This window comes from Labrus bergylta, chromosome 2, assembly GCF_963930695.1.
Source record: "Labrus bergylta chromosome 2, fLabBer1.1, whole genome shotgun sequence".
In the NCBI taxonomy this organism is placed as follows: Eukaryota; Metazoa; Chordata; class Actinopteri; order Labriformes; family Labridae; genus Labrus; species Labrus bergylta.
The window spans coordinates 22,598,616-22,620,159 of record NC_089196.1 but is presented as its reverse complement, the minus strand read 5'-3'; the positions used below and the strand labels follow the sequence as shown (position 1 = coordinate 22,620,159).

At 40.0% G+C, this 21,544-nt stretch overlaps 4 protein-coding genes across 6 annotated transcripts; 3 read left to right on the top strand and 1 right to left on the bottom strand.

Moving 5' to 3' along the window:
* The first annotated feature begins 257 nt into the window (after nt 1-257).
* dhx37 (DEAH (Asp-Glu-Ala-His) box polypeptide 37) lies at nt 258-9,541 on the top strand. 2 transcript variants are annotated; one of them, XM_065949171.1, is made up of 27 exons: nt 258-297; nt 533-648; nt 746-921; nt 1,195-1,307; nt 1,413-1,785; nt 1,891-2,039; nt 2,183-2,275; nt 2,371-2,467; nt 3,241-3,354; nt 3,507-3,723; nt 4,079-4,177; nt 4,256-4,326; nt 4,420-4,555; nt 4,639-4,715; nt 5,117-5,349; nt 5,443-5,554; nt 5,650-5,756; nt 6,256-6,444; nt 6,612-6,736; nt 6,911-7,027; nt 7,140-7,312; nt 7,391-7,505; nt 7,660-7,797; nt 7,886-7,980; nt 8,781-8,854; nt 8,945-9,042; nt 9,134-9,541. In XM_065949171.1, exons 2-27 carry the CDS (start codon nt 546-548, stop codon nt 9,208-9,210), a joined length of 3,471 nt encoding a protein of 1,156 aa, XP_065805243.1. In that variant the 5' UTR covers nt 258-297; nt 533-545; the 3' UTR covers nt 9,211-9,541. The 2 variants fall into 2 exon arrangements, with proteins under 2 accessions (XP_065805243.1, XP_020499535.2); XM_020643879.3 differs by having other exon boundaries at nt 260-314.
* Nucleotides 9,542-10,399: 858 nt separating this feature from the next.
* ufd1l (ubiquitin recognition factor in ER associated degradation 1) lies at nt 10,400-15,786 on the top strand. The gene is made up of 12 exons (XM_020643899.3): nt 10,400-10,562; nt 10,758-10,887; nt 12,473-12,505; nt 12,599-12,720; nt 13,159-13,289; nt 13,379-13,451; nt 13,530-13,598; nt 13,683-13,751; nt 13,830-13,880; nt 13,987-14,075; nt 14,828-14,912; nt 15,131-15,786. Exons 1-12 carry the CDS (start codon nt 10,560-10,562, stop codon nt 15,200-15,202), a joined length of 927 nt encoding a protein of 308 aa, XP_020499555.2. The 5' UTR covers nt 10,400-10,559; the 3' UTR covers nt 15,203-15,786.
* A 485-nt stretch (nt 15,787-16,271) lies between these two features.
* c2h22orf39 (chromosome 2 C22orf39 homolog) lies at nt 16,272-18,016 on the top strand. Of its 2 annotated transcripts, XR_002278284.3 has the most exons (4): nt 16,272-16,410; nt 17,151-17,318; nt 17,409-17,589; nt 17,692-18,016. XR_002278284.3 is itself a non-coding variant. In XM_020643898.3 (3 exons), exons 1-3 carry the CDS (start codon nt 16,381-16,383, stop codon nt 17,529-17,531), a joined length of 321 nt encoding a protein of 106 aa, XP_020499554.2. In that variant the 5' UTR covers nt 16,272-16,380; the 3' UTR covers nt 17,532-18,016. The 2 variants fall into 2 exon arrangements, 1 of the variants encoding a protein (XP_020499554.2); XM_020643898.3 differs by having other exon boundaries at nt 17,409-18,016.
* Nucleotides 18,017-18,222: 206 nt separating this feature from the next.
* mrpl40 (mitochondrial ribosomal protein L40) lies at nt 18,223-21,390 on the bottom strand. Its single transcript, XM_029279334.2, has 5 exons — nt 21,254-21,390; nt 20,949-21,032; nt 19,316-19,471; nt 18,835-18,916; nt 18,223-18,718 (listed from the first exon to the last, which is right to left on the bottom strand). Exons 1-5 carry the CDS (start codon nt 21,313-21,315, stop codon nt 18,491-18,493), a joined length of 612 nt encoding a protein of 203 aa, XP_029135167.2. The 5' UTR covers nt 21,316-21,390; the 3' UTR covers nt 18,223-18,490.
* Nucleotides 21,391-21,544: the final 154 nt, after the last annotated feature.

Sequence of the window (21,544 nt, the reverse complement as noted above, 5' to 3'; positions counted from 1 at the left end):
ATTTTATTATAAAAAAATATAAATAACCATGACCAAATCAAATAAACACAAAAGGACGGATACAATGGGTTCGTGTTTTTCCCATAGACTGTAAATATTACTTTTCTATACTAATATACATTTTTATATTTTTACTATTTACTATTTACTATTTTTGACTATTTAATATTTTTACAAATATTATTAGTTTTTCCATAATGTTGTAATCGTAAAGCGGAACCTTTCTGTAAGTACTTTGTTTCGGGTAGGGACAGTTTTACCCGAAGGACCTTCATATGTTTACACGTGAGGGAACTGGTGGGTGCAAGCTTCAAGTAATAACATGTTAAATTAATTTTATATGTTTTTAGAGTATAATGTTGTTTTTTGTTGTTGTAATATTCAGCATGATTACGTCACTTAAATTCATTGAGTTTATGTCGTAATGACAATTTTTATGTTAGCTCGTCTTTAGCTGTCTTGATGTATCCACTGTTATTTGTTAGGTCAGGGATTTGTAAGTATAGTTTGTTAATTCTTTCTTTCTTTCCAGACTTCAGTTTAAAATGGGAAAATTACGGAAGAAACACAACTGGAAGGGGAGACAGCAAAGTGAGGTTAAACAACCAGCAGCTGAAGAGAAGACCCAGATTATTCTGGAGCTGAAAGGTAAAGCAAATAGATTTTGTATTTCTCGATAGAGCCACTTAAGAAAAGTGTTTGTTTGGCTTTGTTTGTGACAGTCTTCTGGCTTTGTTTTCACGAGATGGAGGTACTGGTAGGATTAAAGGAGTGGACGAGAGCAACGCTTTGGTCCTCCCAGCCAACAAAGCCAAGAAGAAGAAAAGCTCAGTGACACCTCTCTCCACCAAGAAGCCCCTCACCAAGAAACAGAGGAAAGAGCTGCAGAAAGTGCTGGAGCGAAAGGAAAAGAAAGCTCAGGTGAGAGATGAAACAACGCGTGTGTGTAGTTCATACTCTTCATGCAGGTCAACTGTGAAGTGAACACTATTTCTTGAACTCTTTTGTAGCTTTGTTACTGTGATCCCTTTTATGTGATTCACTGAAGCGTTCCCTCATTTGACTGTTCATGGTACAAAGACAATGAAGGCTTGCCTTTTATTCTACTTATTTAGGGAGCACTTTAAAAATAAAACAAACAGATACAGGACTAGATCACATCCTCACACCTGTCCTGCTGTCTGTCCCGTCCAGAGAGCAGACATCCTGACCAAACTGGCCGAGGTGCAGCTTCCAGAGTCTGAACTGAAGCTTTTGTACACCACAGCCAAGCTGGGAACAGGAGACAAACTTTACACGACTAAACAGTAAGTGCACAAGTACAATATGCAGCTGCAAAAAAGAATGAAGGTATTTCTAATATTTGGAAGATAAAAGGTCTGGAATTTTTATTTTATTTTGTTCATTGCCAGGTCGTTGGATGAGGTCAATGATGGAGACTCGGGGCCAAAGATTAGCAGCGTCAGTGGAGCCAACAGAAAGAGAAAATGGAAAGAAGATGATGATGAGGAAGAGGAACAAAAGGCAGAGGAAAGTAGTGATCTGGACACCTCGTCTGATGATGACAGTGATGCTGGGGATGAAGAGACCACAGTGAGTGAATCTAAGAAAACCTCCGATCCCAGTCAGGAGATGGAGGACAAACGGGACGCGAAGGAGGAACAAAACAAAGCGAAACAAGGAGAGCAAAATGAAAAGAAGATGTCAGGTCAAGAGAAAGTCCAAAATAAGACGCCGTCGCAGCCGGCCATCTTTGTTCCTGTTGACAGAACGCCAGAAATACAGGTGTGTGTTTTTGTGCTTATTGTACAGCAGTATATAAAAACTGATTCTTTTTTTTTTTCTTCTCATACAGCTTAACATTTTTTCACAATCTTTTAACCTGTGCAGGAGGCTCGTCTGAAGCTGCCCGTGCTGGCAGAGGAGCAGGTTATCATGGAGGCAGTGCGAGAAGATCCCTGTGTCGTCATCTGTGGAGAGACAGGAAGTGGAAAGACCACACAAGTGCCTCAGTTTCTGTATGAAGCTGGCTACGCCAGGTATGGCATGCTCTTTAATGGGGATGTCCTTTTAATGATACACAAGATATATAGCTACAATGATGTCTTAAATGTTGGTATGTAGAATGAGATATCATGCTGGGACAGTCATCTTCTTTGTTTGTTTGTTTGTTTCCCTGCAGTGGCAGTGGGATAATAGGAATCACAGAGCCTAGAAGAGTAGCAGCTGTCAGCATGTCCCACAGAGTGGCCAAAGAGATGAACCTGTCCACACGGTAACACAGCTCATCATAGATCGGGGGGAACTTTTTCTGATAATGTAAATATTGTTTCGAATGTGCTTCATGTTTGCGTGTGTCGGGGTTTTCAGGGTGGTGTCGTACCAGATCCGTTACGAAGGAAACGTGACCAGCGACACCAAGATCAAGTTCATGACTGATGGTGTTCTGCTGAAGGAGATTCAGAAGGTTTTTTATCTTTATTCTCTGTTGAATAATTTGAAAAAGTAAAGTAAACATGACAGAGAAACATTCAGTGAGTGATTGTTCTTTGTTTAATGTGTATATTAAGAATAACGGAGCTTGTTTGGCTGTTTTTTAATTTGCATTTTTAGTGTTTTCTCTTCCATCCTAACTCGAGAGACTAAATTCTGCCCATGCATATTTATACTTTGCACTGAGCCTGTGTACTTAATTTGTGTGAGAGATCAAACAGCCTCAGGTTAGGACAGTGAGTGGCAGTATTTTCACTGAAATCATAATTTTAACCAGTCCTGATGAGGTGACAGTTTTTTTTCCATCAGCCATAGAAAGGTTCAAAACTTGAATCAACGATTGATTGGATTGAAATACACCGATCATTTTTACTCAGAGAGATGAGTCAAAGTCAAAGTCAACTTTATTGTCAATTTCAAAATATGCCAGACATACAGTGGAATCGAAATTGCGTTTGTCTCCGTCCCGCGGTGCAAAACAACCAAAATAAGGTAAAATAGATCAAATGAAATGAGGTAAAATAAGATAAATAATATTTACAGTAATACAAAAGGTACAAAATGGTAAATAAAATTAAAGAAAATTTAAAGAAAAAGTAAACTTGTGCAATGTGCAATAAAGTAGTTAGCTTCAGAGTTATTAGTCCAGAGTTCTTGGTGGCAGACGGGAGGGGGTTTCAACGTCCAGCCTAAATGACCTTGATTTTTCTTTCTGCAGCGTCTCATTGTCTCTGTCTTGTCTGGTAGGATTTCTTGCTGCAGAGATACAGTGCGATCATCATTGACGAGGCTCATGAAAGGAGCGTGTACACCGACATCCTCATCGGACTGTTGTCTCGTATCGTCCCGCTCAGAAACAAAGTAAGACAATCTGCTCTGTGTCAAGTGTGGAAACTCTCCTCCTTTTATTTGATGCCTGAACGACAGACATGTCTTATACTATCTCTGACTGTGTTTTATTTTAAACTTGTCCTCATCGTGTCACCCCGCTCCCAATCTTCACATCTCTGCAGAAAGGTTTACCCATGAGGCTGCTGGTCATGTCTGCTACTCTGCGAGTGGAGGACTTCACAGAAAACACAAAACTGTTCCGGATGCCGCCGCCTGTCATCAAGGTGGATGCTCGCCAGTTCCCGGTCACGATACATTTCAACAAACGCACCCCGACGGAGGATTACACCGGAGAGGTTTTCCAGAAAACCTGCAAGATTCACCGGATGCTGCCTCCAGGTTCACATTCACACTCTCACATTTCTGAGATGCTTTTGATTGGTGTGATGTATGTACTGCAAAAGTAATTTGACCAAAGAGCGACATCAAGATCAACAACAAGAAATATTTTGATATAACTTACAAGTGGTTTTTCTATCATTTTATTTAAAGAGAAAGTTCCTTTTAACTTGTCCATATTATTTTTCCTTCAACTATGAGCATTAGATATTCAAATAACTGCACATTTCCTCTTAATGTTAGTTAATATTTGCCGTGTAGTCATTCTAAATAGTAAGTAAGCAGCACATACTGTGGATGCTGGAGATTAACCTTCATGCACACTCACCAGTGCCCCCATGTCTCTCTCCCTCAGGGGGTATTTTGGTGTTTCTGACCGGTCAGGCAGAGGTCCACAGTCTGTGCAGAAGACTGAGAAAAGCTTTCCCCTTCAGGAGGGGAAACACAACCATAGGTGAGTGAAACACACAACTGTCTGACTCATCACGTAGCAGAGAGTTTGTTTTTGAATACTTCTTCGTTTTGTGTTCAGGTGAAGATGAGGAAGCAGACACATCAGAGGCAATGAGAAAATTTAAGAAAGCCAAACAGAAGAAACCTGTTGTAAGTCTACCGTCATTACATACCTCTAAAATGTCTCCGTTATCTCTGCTTGTCTGATATATCTTACCTACATGTTTTAATCTCTGCCTCTAGTCTCTTCCCCGAATCGACCTGGATAACTACTCTGCCCTCCCGGTGGATGAAGGAGACGAGGACAGAGAGGCGGGGATCGGTGATCAGGAGGATGAAGGCTCTGACGTAGACTTCGGTGACGATGTCACAGATAAAGGCAAATGAAGAGTTCTTCAAAAGCATAATTGATGGATTTCATGAGTGCCCTTACTAAATCTGCTCTGTGGTTTGTTTCTGTAGAGGAGAAGGCAGACCCCTCTATTCCTCTGTATGTTCTCCCTCTGTACTCACTGCTGGCTCCAGAGCAGCAAGCGAAGGTAAGATTCACAATAATGTGTTAGCATGTAGCTCATGAAAAGGGTCCATCCACGAGAAGAAGTAGTATGTATGATTTTTAATTCAAAATCCAACCATGACCTTTTTCTGCATGACATCCCCCCGCTCACTCACTCCCAGTATTTTCTGTCTCTCCTTGGCTGTTTCATCAAATTAGGACAAAACGGCCCAAAAAAACCTCTTAAACGTTAAATTGTCTTTTTAACGCAACATGAACTTGTTTTAGATTTTCTTGTATGACTGTTAATTGTTTGTTGTTAATAAGCTCAAAAGTAAAATAATAAATCCCCCTGAACTTCTTCGCCTGGTTCAAAGATACGTTGAGCTGATTTCAATTAGATCGTACTATGTCACCTTTTATTTGCATGTCTCTCGCCTGCAGGTGTTCAGGCCTCCTCCAGCCGGGGCTCGTCTGTGCGTGGTGGCCACAAACGTAGCCGAGACGTCCCTGACCATACCGGGTATAAAGTATGTAGTGGACTGCGGTCGAGTCAAAAAGCGGTTCTACGACAGAGTGACCGGCGTGTCTTCCTTCAAGGTCTCGTGGACCTCGCAGGCCTCAGCCAATCAGAGGGCAGGTCGAGCGGGACGCACAGAGCCGGGACACTGCTACAGGTCAGATCAACTTGCACTATGTTACAACGTGTTAATGTTGCTGTTGTGTTACATGAGAAGAAGCTTCACGTGTTTGTTCCTCTGTGTCTGCAGGTTGTACTCCTCAGCAGTTTTTGGAGACTTCAGTTTGTTCTCGGAGGCAGAGATCACCCGCAGGCCCGTGGAGGACCTGGTTTTACAGATGAAGGACCTCAACATAGACAAGGTCAGTACAATGAGAATGAATAAAACCTACTAGCCAGGTTCTTGATGCTGCATACAAGAATACAACAGCCATCTTATAAATATCTGTTTGTGCAGGTGATCAACTTTCCGTTCCCAACATCTCCCTCTGCTGAGAGTCTGGCTGCAGCGGAGCAGTTATTAGTCTCATTGGGGGCTTTGAAAGAGCCGCCCCACACAGGAAGGTAAATACGCTTTTAAACATTTATTTTTGGGGCTTTTTGTGCCTTTTAATGGATAGATAGGACAGTGGATAGAGTCGGAAATCAGGGAGAGAGAGAGTGGGGAATGACATGCGGGAAAGAAGCCACAGGTGGGAGGTGAACCCGGGCCGCCCGCTTGAGACGACAGCCTCCATACGTGGGGCGCGCGCACTAACCACTGCGCCACCAGCGCCCCGGTAAATACGTTTTTTAACGGTGGGTTTCCCTGTCTTCCCCTGTCATGACCAAAATATTTGAGTAAAGAAAGAGGATTCATGTTTCTGCTAAGACTTTAACAGGGAAGTCTTTACATTAAAACTTTTAATATCAGGTTATTTTGACAGACTATTCCATCAACCCACAGCAGGAAATCATAGAATTCACTGAGTTGTGCCCTTATGTGTTTTATTTGAACATTTTAATTTTACTTTGATAGTTATTTCACATGATCACAATGTATTTTGTTTTGTTTTTCTAAAAGGGTGAAAGAGATGGAGCGAGCGAGGCTGAGCTGTCCAATCACCCCCCTGGGCCGAGCCATGGCTTCCTTCCCCGTGGCGCCGCGTTACGCTAAGATGTTAGCTCTGGGTAAGCAGCAGGATTGTCTGCCATACGTCATCGCTGTGGTAGCTGCCATGACGGTCAGGGAGCTCTTCGAAGACCTCGACAGGTGAGGACTCACGTTTGCAGTAGTGATATCTGTTTTGAGGTGCACATGTTGAAGACAATACATTATAGAATGATTAACACAAATAGGGAACATGAAGAGATGTGAAGCCTTTAAATCTCAGTTGTCTTCTCATGCAGCGTACTTCATCAACACTTGTTTCCCCTCAGACCCGCGGGCAGTGAAGACGAGAGCTCCAAGCTCACGCAGCGACGAGCTCGGCTCACCCAAATGAAGAGGTTGTGGGCTGGACAAGGAGCGTCACTCCTTCTGGGGGACCTCATGGTCATGCTGGGTAAGTTTACATTTTTTACATTACAATACCAGGCAGTGCTGTGTTATAGAGTGTCATGGTTTAATCTGTAAAAGGATCAACTATATTAAAAAAAATAGTATTTTCTGCAGGGAATGTTTTATGTAAAGTTCATCAATGGGGTAATTTTATATTTCTTTATACATATGGTTGTAGGTGCGGTTGGTGCTTGTGAATTTGCTGGTTGTACCCCAAAGTTTTGTGAGGAGAATGGCCTGAGGTATAAAGCCATGGTTGAGATCAGGAGGCTCAGAGGACAGCTTACCAACGCAGGTACACACATACACACACACACACACACACACACACACACACACACACACACAGAAAACCTGTCATGTGCTAGAGAAACCAATCAAAGGATTTTTTTGTTTTCTCATCCCAGTGAATGCAGTGTGTCCAGATGTGGGAGTTTTTGTAAATCCCAAGATGGCTCCCCCGACAGAGCACCAGGTGATGTGTTTGCGACAGATTGTTCTGGCTGGACTGGGAGATCATCTTGCAAGGCGTGTACATGCTGAAGATATACTGGACCCAAAATGGAAGAACGGATACAAGGCACGTTGTCATAGTGATTGAAACGGATCTGCAACGTTCTCCCTCACCTTCTTAACTTTTTTCTGCTTCTGTTCATAGACTCCTCTCATGGACGAGCCAGTGTTCATTCATCCCTCCTCTGCACTGTTCAAAACTCTGCCAAAGTTTGTCGTCTACCAGGAGATCATGGAGACCACCAAGATGTACATGAAAGGTAAAGGATTTTAATTGAGCAGCTCAGTTTTCTCAGTTTGTCATTATTCACCACATAAAAGGTCATTAAAGCAATAAAAAAAAAAAAAAAAAACGCTGCTATTATTGAATGTAGATGTTGGGCTCATGATTTAAGCATGTTATTCTTCTTTCAGGTGTCTCAGCAGTAGAAGCAGAGTGGGTACCAAAGCTTCTGCCTCAGTATTGTCATTTCGGCCCCCCTCTGGAGACACCATCACCGTGGTTGTGTTCATCCACCGGCACCATCAGGTGTCTCCGTTCAAGCACCTTCTGTAAGTTTACTGCCGGGAACACGGGCTGTGTTTACGCTAAGAGTTGTCTTACAACATTCACGTTTTTTTCTCTCTGTCCCTCCTGCAGTCCGTGTAGCTTGGCAGCTGCCAGCCGTGGAGAAGGAGTATCCAGACGGCCTGGAGCGTTACAAACTGTTTTCAAGATTTCTGCTCGAAGGACAGGTACTGCAGATAAGAGTGCCCGGCCTTTGTTCAGTTTTCACTCGACATTAAATTTGGCATAAAATCATTAACCTATCCATTCAGTCACATCCTCAACTGTCCTGACTGCTTATCGTTGTCACCCCAGTATCCCAATAAAATGCTAAAAAAAAAAAAGTAAACATATGAAACATAGATATTATAAAATATTGACACCTAAAGCAGACATACGTCGATGTATTTTATTTAATCTTTCCTGTGCTAACAAATCTTGACTTATTTTTCTCATTATTTCGTGATCAAAATGTTAGTTTTCCCGTTATAACGGATGAATTGAATTATTATTATCTCCAGATAATAAAGCTTATATATTGAGATAATTGGATCATTTTTCTAGTAATCTAGAAAACATAATAGGCTGTTCACTGTGATGGGCCAGACCATGACATGCCATGTTGGCATTGTCCACACTTATGAAGAAAGTTAAACCTGTTTCTGTGTTTGTTTTGTGCTCTTTCAACTCTGAGGGGTTCATAAATTAGTTGAGATCTTGAGAAGACAAATAACTACTTATTACTAGTTATAAGGATGCATGTCTGCTTAATGCTTTGGTAGCAAAAAATAACCACAGGTATAAATCAAATCTATACAAATTGTACTCTGACTTGTTCCTTCATCTGCATTTATTTCTATCTAAAAAATAAAAGGTAACTGACTTAAAAATGTAAATCCGGGCACAAACAGAATCAATTGCTGTCTGGTCGGACAGGAGCCCTATTTTTTGCCTTTCTTTTGTAAAGTTTATGTTGTCTGTTTTGCAGGTTTGTCCTAAACTTACGAAATTTGGCTCCCACCTTCTCTCAAACCCCTCCATCATGATGAAAACATGGGCAAAGTAAGTTGGTGCTCTCACACGGCTCTGCTTCTTATCCTCATTTCAAGAATGGACTTTTCTGTAAAGCTGTTTGATTGCTGCTTTATTTAGGCTGCAGCCGAGGACTGAGGCTGTCCTCGGAGCTCTGGTTTCAAAGAGAGTTGACTGCAGAGACACCCTCCTCGCTGTCTGGACAACTGAAGATAAATGTAAAGACTTCATGTGCTCTGCTTGATGCTGATTTGATACACCTTCTTGTTCTTTGATCTTGTTTTAATAATTATTTTTCTCCTCCTACAGTTCTGTTGTCTGCATACTGCCAGTGGTTACCTGAAGCCATGCATCAAGAAGTAGCCAAAAGTTGGCCTCCAATTTAAACGCTGACATTTGAAAAGAAGGCAGGAACGGTTTTAGCAGACGGGATCAGAGACATTTGTCGACCTGCAGTGCCGTAGAAATCCATTTTTTACTTTGTGAGGGCTCATGTGGACCTCCTGAGTGTACCAACAATACCACAACCCGACCTTTTTTTAATGTTTGTATATTATACTCTGTATCTTTGACTTGTACAGCTTTTGTTTCAGACAGAAAAACAAACAAACAACTAGAGCTAAATAAAGACTTTTAACCTTTTATCACTGTGCTGCCGTCTGTAATGTTTGGCTTACTTGGTCTTCATAAGACTCATTAAAACTGTGTGGCTCTGAATACGGCTTATGAGTCATTTGTACTGTACTGAAACTGCTCCCTTGATTATACCCATGAACGTCAGCATTGTAGTCAAGGAATCATTTTATTAGTAATATTATTATATGAACATTTCCCAGGCGGCTTGTGTCCAACGATAAAAGAAAGTAGTGTTTGAGAGTGGATGTTCCTTTTTGGCAGTCGAACTGAAGGTCCACATAGCAGATGAAATGGAGCTCTTTTTCATAGGATCACCCGCAGCAAGATTTTGACCAATTATCAAGGAAAAATGTTAAAATTTCTGAGCACTTCAAAAAAAACTCTTCATCATTAAAAAACAGAAAGTTAAGTCCTGACTTTGTAAAAAGATAATGACAGAATAGTTGTATCACAAAGTAGGTAAGAGGTACAGCTTCTGAGTGGATGTTGTGGTCGTTTGAAGAAGTGTTTTTGGAGTTGGATTTAGCAAAGGAATGACAGTCAGGATAGTTTAGCATCTGTCATTCCCAAGCTACAATAATCATTTTTAGATGGTTATGAAACAGACTGAAATAAATACTGATACATCAATCTTACCTACAAAATCAAGACACAATTACTAATTAAAATAGTTGTCTTAATGCATTTTAAATGTTTCAGTTGGGTATTTGTTGGATGAGGCAATTGACAAAATAGCATTTATTTACAAAATAGGCTTTATTGACATTTACAACGAGGTACATATTTTACTAATAATAAACAAATAAATCCTCAGTGCATTTTAATGTTTAATGTAATGTGCATTCATATTATTTTAGGGGCATTTAAAGTTTATTTTATCTCCACATAAAAGAGAAGAGCGTGTTGTTTCAATGAGCTGCTGTAATTGGCTACCTCTGCTGTGTCGTCATATCCGACAGTCTCCTCACTTCCGGAAGAAGCGGAAAACAACAGTGTGGATTCACATCTCACTTTCGGCAAAAAAAAAAAATCGACTAGGAAAACAGAGACAGACATTTAGATTCAGGTCTTCTTATTGACACTGAACTGAAGTGTCGACATGGTGAGTAGCACATCGCTCGGTTCCAACGCTGTCGACACATTTATACCAAAACAAATCCCTCTCAGAGCATCTGAGCTAACGAGCTGCTAACAACAACAAGACAGAAAGATGCGCTGTCATGATGGGATTCAAAGCCCTGTACGCGGGTGTTACAATACTCATATAAACTGTTAAGGATTTTGTTTGTTTCCACAGTTTTCCTTCCACGTCTTCGACCCGCTGTCCCGGGGTTTCCAGAACCGGTTCTCCACTCAGTACCGCTGCTACTCGGTGTCCATGCTGGCCGGTCCCAATGACCGCTCCGACGTGGAGAAAGGAGGCAAAAGTAAGAAACACTCTCTGGACAGTTCTCCTCATACAGTTAATACAGCTACAGGGGTTTTCCAATTGTTAACACACTAAATTAATATCACAATTATTTAAACTGACACACAGAGAGAGAAAAAACCTCTTCTCAAGTCTCCAGAAGTCTAAACACATTTATTGCTTTACACACATTTTGCAATTCAAAATGTCACTTTTTTTTTTTTTTTAATGCACTGAACACGGTTTTCTGCTCAAGACACAACAATCTGACATAAAGTCACATGTTTGTCATTTCAAAACACTGCCATTCAAAATGACACTACATGAGCCACCTGGCCAAACTGGTTAATTGTTATCACTTCAATCAGGAAGTAAGCACTATGAAAAGACAACAAGTGAGCACCTTTTTTTTTTTTTTTTTTTACAACAACAATGGAAGACGAGGAAGAGTGAGAGGGAGGGGTAGAGCTGGTAGAGGAGTTCATGGCCAAAGAAGACAACAACTTTCAAATGAAATCAGAGCAACCTTAGTTGGTCATGTCATCAACTATGGGCTGACAATGTGAGAGGCTGGACAGAGATCAGCCCAACTCGTTTTAATGTACTGGTATATGTAGCACTGACTGGTTTGGTGAAAAATTAAAAAAATGTTTCAACAGCATGTGTGTGTATCTGCAAATATTTTTGTGCATGTGAACGATCTGAAGAATTTTCTACAGTTCAAACTATTTTAGTATTATGGCAAAGCATACTAAAGATGAGAGTGCTCATCATTACGCCCGACAGTGTGTAGTTTGTTAGACAAAACTCTGGTAATATGAATGAAGTGTGTGCCATTTGGTGCAAAAGTTTGATTTTGATAATGCTATATGTAGTTTTGGTTGCAGTGCTTCATTTTGCAGGATATTTGAGGTATTTTGTGGTTTTGTGAATTGTGTTAAGTATTTTGATAACACCAGCCTAGTTTGCAAAATTGTGTTTTAGCGATTGGAAAAAAACTGTAATGTGAAGTTAATGTTTGAGATATTTGGCCCACCCCCTCCAACAAAACACACTGCAAACAGAGAATGATAATTCCTTTACCCTTAAGGTCTTTGCTGTTTATTTTTAAAATGTTTATAAAACTTAACTCAACCCTTTTGCTAGAGTTGTCTGCTGCTGCTGTGGTCAGTTCTCTTACGCAACTAACCCTTTCAGCATATCTTTGGGGGTCTGGGTTTGACAAAGATATGAAAATATTTAACAATATTGTAAATTTTAGTTCATTGTTTGATACAGACTCAGGGAATAATTACCAGCCAAGCCTATAAATAACAAAAATACGCTGACACCGCAGGACCCCTCAGCTTGTCTTTTTGTCCGTGTGTTGCTTCTCAACTTTGAATAGAAAGCTGTGAAGGATGTGTGAGTATTTTGTCAGCTACATTTTTCTTACTAAAGTTATCAAGTTTTAATGTCCTCTGTATTTCATCAATTAAAAAACAAACAAGTGAAAGTCCCAAAAGTTCACTCATACCTTGTGTCTTCACACTTTTTAATTTGCAGGTAAAGTTTGACATTAATGTTATTTATGTCTTAACCATGTTATGTATATTTTTTTTCAGTAATAATGCCACCTTCAGCTCTCGACCAGCTCAGTAAGTACAAGTTAAATCAAGACTCTCTTTATTATGAAAGTCCTATTTGAACCGTCCACGAATATGAACTGTCTTTTTCTTTTCTGTCTACAGGCAGGCTTAATATCACATACCCGATGCTGTTCAAGCTGACCAACAAGAACTCAGACAGACAAACGCACTGTGGTGTCCTTGAGTTTGTGGCAGATGAAGGAATCTGCTACCTGCCGCACTGGGTAAGAAACCGAACCATGAGGACCCGACTGTCAAAAACAACTTCAGATCTCCAAACTTTCTCTTCAGGCTAAAATACGAGGACATTCTGTCAGTGAAGTGTCCCTGCACTGTTTATTACTTTTCATTCAGCTTAAATTGAAAAACTGGGTTAGTCTTTATTTTTGTAAAATCCCCGGTGAATTGTCTTGAGACCAGGCTGTCTGCGTACAGACGTTTCAGCAGATCATGTCGGGTTTTCTTAAACCTGCTGTTCGAGTTTGATTGTTTGTTAAAAACTTCTTATTGCTGCGAGTCTGCTACATTATAGGAAAACCCTTTATTGTTCTTATCACGCCTGAAACCTTTTCTTCTGATATGATTCTTTAAAAGACAAAAGTTGGGTATTAACCGAGCTCCATGTTGATATTTAGTTAATTATTGTATGACTTTTGCTTCAGATGATGCAGAACCTTCTGCTGGAGGAAGGTGGTCTTGTCCAGGTGGAAAGTGTGGACCTCATGGTGGCGACTTACTCAAAGTTCCAACCACAGAGCCCCGACTTTCTGGACATCACAAACCCTAAGGCAGTGTAAGAAATGTTAATGAGCATCGTTACATTTGAAGAAAATATTCTCATTGTTGTATAGATTAAGTGATTGATGAAGTTTCTTCTTCTAGACTGGAGAACGCTTTGAGAAACTTTGCCTGCCTGACAACTGGTGATGTCATAGCGATCAACTACAATGAAAAGGTGAACCCATGTTTTCAACTTGATCTTATACGTGAATATGTTTTTATTTCTTTGTACTGAGTATAACTTCTGTTTCAGATCTATGAGCTGCGAGTGATGGAGACCAAACCCGACAAAGCCGTGTCGATCATCGAGTGTGATATGAATGTAAGAGCCCCTCTATCATAAAGACGCCTGTGAATAATCCTGTGGTGTTCTCTACTTTTAATATGATGTGACCTTTCGTCTCAGGTGGATTTCGATGCTCCTTTGGGTTACAAAGAGCCTGAACGTCGACCTCAGCACCAAGAAGAACCAACTGTGAGGCCCAAACCTTAATGTGCATTTGTACAATTATTTCTCTGAACAGTTTGACAAAGTGTTTTTTTTTTTTCACAGGAGGAAGAAGGCGATCCTGCCAGTTACGCTGACATGGACACAGGATTCAGAGTGAGTACATGTTGCTGCGTGTTATGAATAAAAACATTATTTCATTTGTACGAATAACTGTGGTATTTGGATCTAATGAAACTGGAAATCTGTTTGGAATCATCAGGCGTTCACCGGCTCTGGAAACCGTTTGGATGGTAAACTAAAAGGGATTGAGCCCAGCCCTGCTCCTCTTGGCCCAAGCGATATCAAAAGGTGGGAAGATTCTCAGTGGTTTAAAGATAAAGACATAAATAAAATGAAGTACTATCACACAATGGTTTAAATATTCAACATAATAACTTTCAGCTTAGATTCTGGTCAGACGAGAGGAGCCTAACAGGCCAGTTGTTCCTTCTGTTATCTTAGAAGAGATTTCTCTGATAGGACTAAAGCTTCAACAGGTTGGTTTTAGGTTTATGAGCTTATTTTGGACAACTTAGTAAAATTGTTGTTCTGGCTGTATGAGCAGATGTGTATTATTTTCTTGCTTTGTTGCTTGTGCTGAAAATATTTGCAACAGTCAGAAGATCTGTGACCTGTCGGCGTTTGGAAAGACGAACCAGCCAAAGGCCTCGCTGTTTGTGAATTCCTTGAAACAAAAAGTCTATCATCTGTTTATTTTAATCAGCATCAACAAGTTATCCCCATCAAGAACAACAACAACATAGAATTTATTTAAATACAATTCATTGAGGGATCATGAGCCTGTTCGATCTTTATTGAGAACAAATTGCAGAACATTTTCTCCCCCTGTGTATTGTACTCTGTACCTATATTGTATATCATTCACATATTCTATATATTTCTTATACTCTTTATAGTTCCTGTTTTTGTGTCATGCTTTTATTCTCTAGAAATAACTTCAACACCCAAAGTTTCCCCTGGAGATTAAGTATTTCTGTTTTCTGATGAAACCAGTCTCGCAGCGTTCAGTCTTAACCTCGACTCATTTATCCATCACACAGGGGCATTCCCAACTACGACTTCAAAATTGGCAGGATCACTTTCATCAGGAACTCGAAGCCTCTGCCAAGGAAGTTTGTAGAAGATGTAAGAGATGTGACAGATTTTAAACTTTTCTTGTAAATATTTAACACTGTTGTATTTGCAGTAAGTCTGTACACTTCCCCGTACTCTGTGTGTGCACGACAACAGTTTAGAGAATTTCACTTTATTAGAAGACTCACAATTTAATCCTTTTTTTTTAATGTTACACTAATGCTGTAGTTTTTAAATCATAACTTTTAAATCTCTGTTACTCCCCTCAGGATGACGCTTTCAGATTCATCGCCTTCTCTGGAGAAGGACAGTCACTACGCAAGAAGGGCAGAAAGCCTTAAAGGTTTTTGTGGGAATGGACTGGCTGATGTGCACAAACCCACCAGATCTAGTGTCACCTTCTACAGCAAACTTATTAAAAAAAAAAACTGGCCCTGAGATGCAGTGGGACTTTTTTCTATCTCATTGAAAAGAAGAGATGTTTGCTCTGGGTTGTGTTGTTGATGACGGGGATGTTCATCTTAAAAAAAAAAAAAAAAAAAAGCTGAGCTGCATAAAATAATGTAATTTAAAATTTGGTATCCACACGCCCAGGGTGACTGTTTTGAGTGAGGCATAACAGAAATATATCCACACACCATCAACACAAAGAAGGACTTGTGAAGAATCGTATCACTGTTGTTGCTTTTGAAACACCTGACTCTTCCCTTCCCCCCTTTTTTTTCCTTTTTTCCAAGAGTTTCATTTGAATTCACTTTAAATATACTGCTATCCAGAGCCCCCATGAATTCTGAACAATAAAAGCTGGATGCTCTTGTTTTTGATGATAAAGTATTTTAAGTTTTAATCTTTTTTTTCTGAGTTTAAAGATTATTTCCTTTGTTTCTGGTTTATTTATAGACAAATAAAGGACTGTGTATTGAAATGGATTATTTGGAGCAAATAGATATTTTTGTGTGGTCTTAAGCATGAACACAAACTGCCGAATGAGAACTGGAATACAACGAGATGTTTTGTGTCTTCTCTTCTGGCCTTTAGCGTGCCATTCATTTCGGAAGAAGCTGATGATTCGAACTCGTTTATCCGGGTGCAATTTGATCAAATATATTGGCAAAAAATGCTTCTTTTTTTTATCAATTAATTATTACATGACACATAGATTGCAGAAATACCAAAAAGAAGATAACTATAAGCTGCCAAATCTGGTAGTTAAACTTGGGTAGACAAGAACTGGAACGATCTCTGTGATGTGTGGTTTGTGTTTTCACCTTCAGCATTTACAGTGACAAAATGTGTGAGTTCTTTTAACATATAGAAATATTACTCCTGTTGAAACAGTATTACTTGAATTATTTTAGTTTCTCTTTATATTTCTCTTTCTTTTCATGTCTGCCTATTTACTGCTCCACACTCCAGTCCGCTAGGTGGCAATAATGCGCCTTGAAGCTGGTTTGCTAATCGACAATTAAATGAAAAGAAGAACAAATGTTACCCCCTTGTTTAGGTTAGCACAGCAGCTATGGACGGCTCTGCTGAAAGACCGTGGAGGGTAATTTCTTTAAAAAACATTGTTACTGATGCTCTTCGTGACACATAATGATTTGTTGAATCTGCCTTGTTCTGATTTAAAGTAAAGAGTCATATCTGTATCAAATAGAGTTTATCCATCATGACACCTTGGTAACCTTCAATGTTAGCTGACAATGATTATCTTTAAAGTCAGAGTAAAAGGTTATTATCTGATTGTTTTGCTGTTACAGTCAAGTTTAAAAACGATTCCTAAAGTCAGATAAGTGAAAGGCAAACAGTTACTAATGATGTTGTATTTTCTCTTCTGTTAAATGGAAATAACTGGACTCAATTGGAAACATGTTAGAAATCATTTATCCTAATATATTTGTAAAAGGAGAAGGAGAAAATGCATGTTATATATTGGGTTATAATCAATATCTAAACTTTGTAATTCATCATAACAGTGTTTTGTTGTTGTTGTCCTTTTCAGTGTGATTCAGGGAGATTAATTGGCCTTTGTCAAAACTCACAATTCAATTTCCACTAAATATATTCTGATTTTATTTAATTTATTTTTTTAAATCAGCAAGTCTTAAGTCAGTTATTAACACAGCTGGGAACACACATGCTGCCCAGCTGTTGATCCTGTATAACTCCATTAATCAGCTGCCATCCTGTAGCTCTCTGAGTCACCACAGACACACAACAGTAGGCGATACAAATAAGATCAGTGTGTGTTGTTTTTGTGATGTTTTCTGATTATTTGTCTTCCTACAGTCGCCCCGGGCCTGTGACGACTATTGGAGTGAATTCAGACATTGCAAAAGCTTAAGGAGTCATTTTCACCACTATTACACACACGGCACCTCGCCATCCTGCCAGCAGTGGAAAGAGGATTATAAGAACTGCAGGGAATGGGAGAAATCCAGAAGTGCTGAAGCTAAGGTACAGCTTTTTTTTTTTATTAAGTCTTACTGGATGAAGATGTCAACTTGAGATCTCTCTGACACCATGTGTATTGTATGTGTGTTGCAGGAAGCCTTGCAGAGGAGTGAGAGGAGCAGAGTGGAAGAGCAGAAAAAGTTTACTCCAGTGTGGGAGCTGAGGAGAGACCCTCCCAAAGATTGGCACTTGCCACTGAACCAGGAAAGACCTTAGGACCTCTGATCCATCACTACTAACCTGCAGTTTCTATTCAACGGAGGCAAAAACCAAAGTGAGGATTCAAGATTCTTGTCACTTTAATGGACTTAAAATTGTGTAGAGCCACATGCTGAAGAGATTGTTCATCAATCTGAGAACTTTTGTTGTTTTTCAGTGAGCTGCTGAATGAAAACAGAAGCAATGTTGGGACAGCTTCTAATGACGACCACATCTATTCAACCTGTTAATGACAATATATATATATAAGTGTTGTTGCTGATCTTGAATAATTAAATCTACAAAGTACAAATGCTGACTGCCCTTACGTTGTTATACATGTTTTTGATTTCAAGCCTTCAACAGTGTTGAGTCTTAAAAACATTCAATATTTGGGGAAACGACAAAAGGACACATTTTCAAGTTTCCTTACTTTCTGTTCAAATAACGAGATGTTGGATAATGTGTTTAAGGGTGAAATTAAAAACTGGTGCTGAACGAGATTGTTTTACAGCTTTTGTTGGGATCAAAGAGTTTGCATCAGAAGTTTGTCATTAATTCTTGACACTACTCTATGAATCATCTTCACCCTGGTGATTTCCTCCTTTTGCTGCTGTCAATATTCCTTTGCATACATTTGTTTTGCCTTATTAAATTAAATATGGGTTTACATAAACATCAGAATTAAAAAAAACACAATGAACAAATCTGCCTTAATATAAAAAGCACATTTTTATTTTCCTTTGTGTTTTATACAGATTTGTGATTGTGGACAAAAATCAATATGATGCATTATTATGTTAAATGTTGCTTTTGATACAGAAAAGACAAACTGAGATGACTGTACAACTGAACATCGGAAAAAAGTGTCATTCCCTGTCATGTCTGCAGGCTGTTAGGAAGCTGCATCTTTACTCAGGGACTGTTACAAAAAAAAACACCACATGTTTATTAAATTATAAGACACAGCCTGTCCATCACTGAGTGTAAACTTTAGTGATGTCATTATATTTCCCATCAGGAGCGTAATACTTTGTATTTGCTGGTGTGTAGGCGGGACCTTCATGAGTGAAGGGAAACAGAAGGGGGTCTGGCTTCAGTGCAGCCTGGTACAGCTCCTCAGACTCCAACTTTAGCTCCTCCAGCGCCTCCCTCTGTGCCTCTAGAGCAAGTTCAACTGCCTCCACCTCAGCCATGTGCTGATTCTGCAAAAACAAGGAGAGATGAGCACCTTACTAAGTGCACATGATGGGGAGCAGAGGTCATGAGCAGCACTTTCTGTAAAAGCTTAAGTGATGGAGGTGCGATGGTAAGTAATGACCTTTTTGTATCGACACCACTCCTTCAGCAGCAGAGCTCGACGCTCACTCTCTTCAAAGGACAGCCTTGGTGCAGAGCGTTCCCTTTGGAAGAGAATAATAGACACAAATGATTAGCGCTTCAAAGTTAGCGAGCGCCACATTAGCAAGGAATAACAAAAGATACAGTAAGTCAAAGAAAACAAGTGATACAGTGAGTCAAAGAATAAATACAAATGTTGAAGAGCTTTATTATGACCAGTCTTGTGTGACTGTTCTCATTCTTTTTATGCATTTTTCACAGTTTGAATAGTTCTGAAACGATACAGAAGGCCTTTTGGCCAGAGAGGCAAGACCTGGAAATCTTTCTTTTCTTAATAATTATAAATAAATTACATCAGCCAATTACCTTGATATTTGTTTCAACACACACAATGCGGCAGGTAGGTAGGGAGGAAGTTTGGTAGGTAAACAAAAACATACAGACAGTGAAACAAGCTGTACCTGGTTTCATCCAGATATTTGGCAGGAGTTATGAGGTCTTCTACAGGGATGAACTCAGGTGGAACCTTCTCCAGCTTCTTCAGCTTTTTTTTCATCCTCTCTCTCAGCACCAGCTCCCTTCTTGGGTCCACTTTCTTCTTCTTTTTGGGCTCCGCTCTAAAACGCAAAAACAAAGCTCTACATGAGCTTATTCTATTTCAAATGATACACAAAAACAGGCCTGGAAAATATATGAATAATAGGGCTGCCTGTCAGCTTTAACTAGTTAAATGAATTGAATAAAGGTCTGAAATGAATGCAATCTATTTAGTCCCTTTAGGCGCACTGTGGATAAGCTACAGTGTCTCCCTGTAGTCACCATGATGTAAACGAATGACAGCTGGTGATTATTATAAAGTAATATCCACCTTGTGAGTCAAAACATTGATCTTTTTTTTTAACCACCCTCTTTAGCTGTTTTAATTAAGTTCTTTCTGTGGTCAAGTTAATGTCTTAACCTGTGATCGACCAAGTAAGGAGGTTCTTACTTTCTTTCAAAACAAAAGCAGGGTTGAATTCAAACAGCAAGTAAAATACTCTGAGCTAAAGTACAGTACACAAATTCAAAATAAAAACTTAAAATTAACCACAAATGCGATCATATATTTATCATTTTATAGTTCTGCAGTAACTTTGTTCTCTACATGAAGCTTTCCGAGTGGGCTTAAGCCACCTCTGAGGCTTTATCAGCATCATCTACACCAGTGGTTCTTAACTGGTCGAGCCTCAGGACCAAACACCAACTCCTCCAGGAAAACCCAAATTTCTGATATTTCTTACATATCGATTTAAAAAAATATATATAATTTGATAACAAGCTGTTTGGGTGTTAATGTCATTCTGGTCTCAGCTTCTTAAGGGTCAGGAAATGTTGTTTTTCTCCCACTTCGTCATCAAAAATATTTTCTTCTAAAAAGGGATTTAGCAGAAGAAAAAAAGGTTATATGAAAATGTGACTTTGGACAGAAAGTAATAACTCACAATGTGTGCACAAGAATCAAAGGTACACACACACACACAGAGACACACACACACACACACACAGAGAGAGAGAGAGAGACACACACACACACACAGAGAGAGAGAGAGAGAGACAGACACACACACACACACACACACAGAGAGAGACAGACACACACACACACAGAGAGAGAGAGAGACAGACACACACACACACACACACACACACACAGAGAGACAGACACACACACACACAGAGAGAGAGAGACAGACACACACACACACACAGACACACACACACACAGAGAGAGAGAGAGAGAGACAGACACACACACACACACAGAGAGAGAGAGAGAGACACACACACACACACACAGAGAGAGAGAGACAGACACACACACACACACACACACACAGACACACACACACACAGAGAGAGAGAGAGAGAGACAGACACACACACACACAGAGAGAGAGAGAGAGAGACACACACACAGACACACACACACACAGAGAGAGAGAGAGAGAGACAGACACACACACAGACACACACACACACAGAGAGAGAGAGAGAGAGACACACACACACACACACAGAGAGACAGACACACACACACACACACACAGGTCATACCTCAGTGCAGCAGTTGTCTTCAGTGTCATCACTGGAACAAAGAGAGGACTCTGAAGAACACGGTGATGCTCTCCCAGCAGGAAGCTACAAAAATAACACACACACACACACACACACACACACACACACACACACACACACACACACACACACACACACACACACACACACACACACACACACACACACACACACACACACACACACACACACACACACACACACACAGAATAACCTTAGCATCATTAGCTCAAAGTAGCTAACACCTTCTTGGCCACCACAGAGTTCACATCAGACACACTCACCTGGACGTGGCTCTGTGTCGGGTTAAGACCCGGCACAGGCTGCGCGATAAAGCCGAAGACATGCTCCACTGTGGGTCGTTTCACGTTCAACGTAACTGCACTTGTCCTCTTGCCTGAGAGACAGAGCAGACCAGGCGCTGAAAGATGACGTGCAAAAAAAAAAACAGCCTTTACAAGTTAAAGGTCGCACTTTCGAGTAATATATTGGTGCTCAAAATAAAATAAGAAATAAACACTACTTCAAAGATATTTTCATGATAAAATTTAAATGATAATTTTGGTTGTTTTTTG

What these genes read in the sequence shown, in the direction of transcription:
- ufd1l (XM_020643899.3), top strand. An exon ending in CGTGGAGAAAGGAGGCAAAA is followed by an intron (nt 10,888 to 12,472) that starts GTAAGAAACACT and finishes ATTTTTTTTCAG; the next exon opens with TAATAATGCCACCTTCAGCT. An exon ending in ACATGGACACAGGATTCAGA is followed by an intron (nt 13,881 to 13,986) that starts GTGAGTACATGT and finishes TGGAATCATCAG; the next exon opens with GCGTTCACCGGCTCTGGAAA.
- dhx37 (XM_065949171.1), top strand. Translation starts at nt 546, where the DNA reads ATGGGAAAATTACGGAAGAAACACAACTGGAAGGGGAGACAGCAAAGT. An exon ending in TGACGATGTCACAGATAAAG is followed by an intron (nt 4,556 to 4,638) that starts GCAAATGAAGAG and finishes TTGTTTCTGTAG; the next exon opens with AGGAGAAGGCAGACCCCTCT. An exon ending in CTCCAGAGCAGCAAGCGAAG is followed by an intron (nt 4,716 to 5,116) that starts GTAAGATTCACA and finishes TCTCGCCTGCAG; the next exon opens with GTGTTCAGGCCTCCTCCAGC.
- c2h22orf39 (XM_020643898.3), top strand. Translation starts at nt 16,381, where the DNA reads ATGGACGGCTCTGCTGAAAGACCGTGGAGG. An exon ending in CTGCTGAAAGACCGTGGAGG is followed by an intron (nt 16,411 to 17,150) that starts GTAATTTCTTTA and finishes GTCTTCCTACAG; the next exon opens with TCGCCCCGGGCCTGTGACGA. An exon ending in CCAGAAGTGCTGAAGCTAAG is followed by an intron (nt 17,319 to 17,408) that starts GTACAGCTTTTT and finishes TGTGTGTTGCAG; the next exon opens with GAAGCCTTGCAGAGGAGTGA.
- mrpl40 (XM_029279334.2), bottom strand. Translation starts at nt 21,315, where the DNA reads ATGTCTTCGGCTTTATCGCGCAGCCTGTGCCGGGTCTTAACCCGACAC. An exon ending in CGACACAGAGCCACGTCCAG is followed by an intron (nt 21,033 to 21,253) that starts GTGAGTGTGTCT and finishes TTATTTTTGTAG; the next exon opens with CTTCCTGCTGGGAGAGCATC. An exon ending in AAATATCTGGATGAAACCAG is followed by an intron (nt 18,917 to 19,315) that starts GTACAGCTTGTT and finishes TCTCTTCCAAAG; the next exon opens with GGAACGCTCTGCACCAAGGC.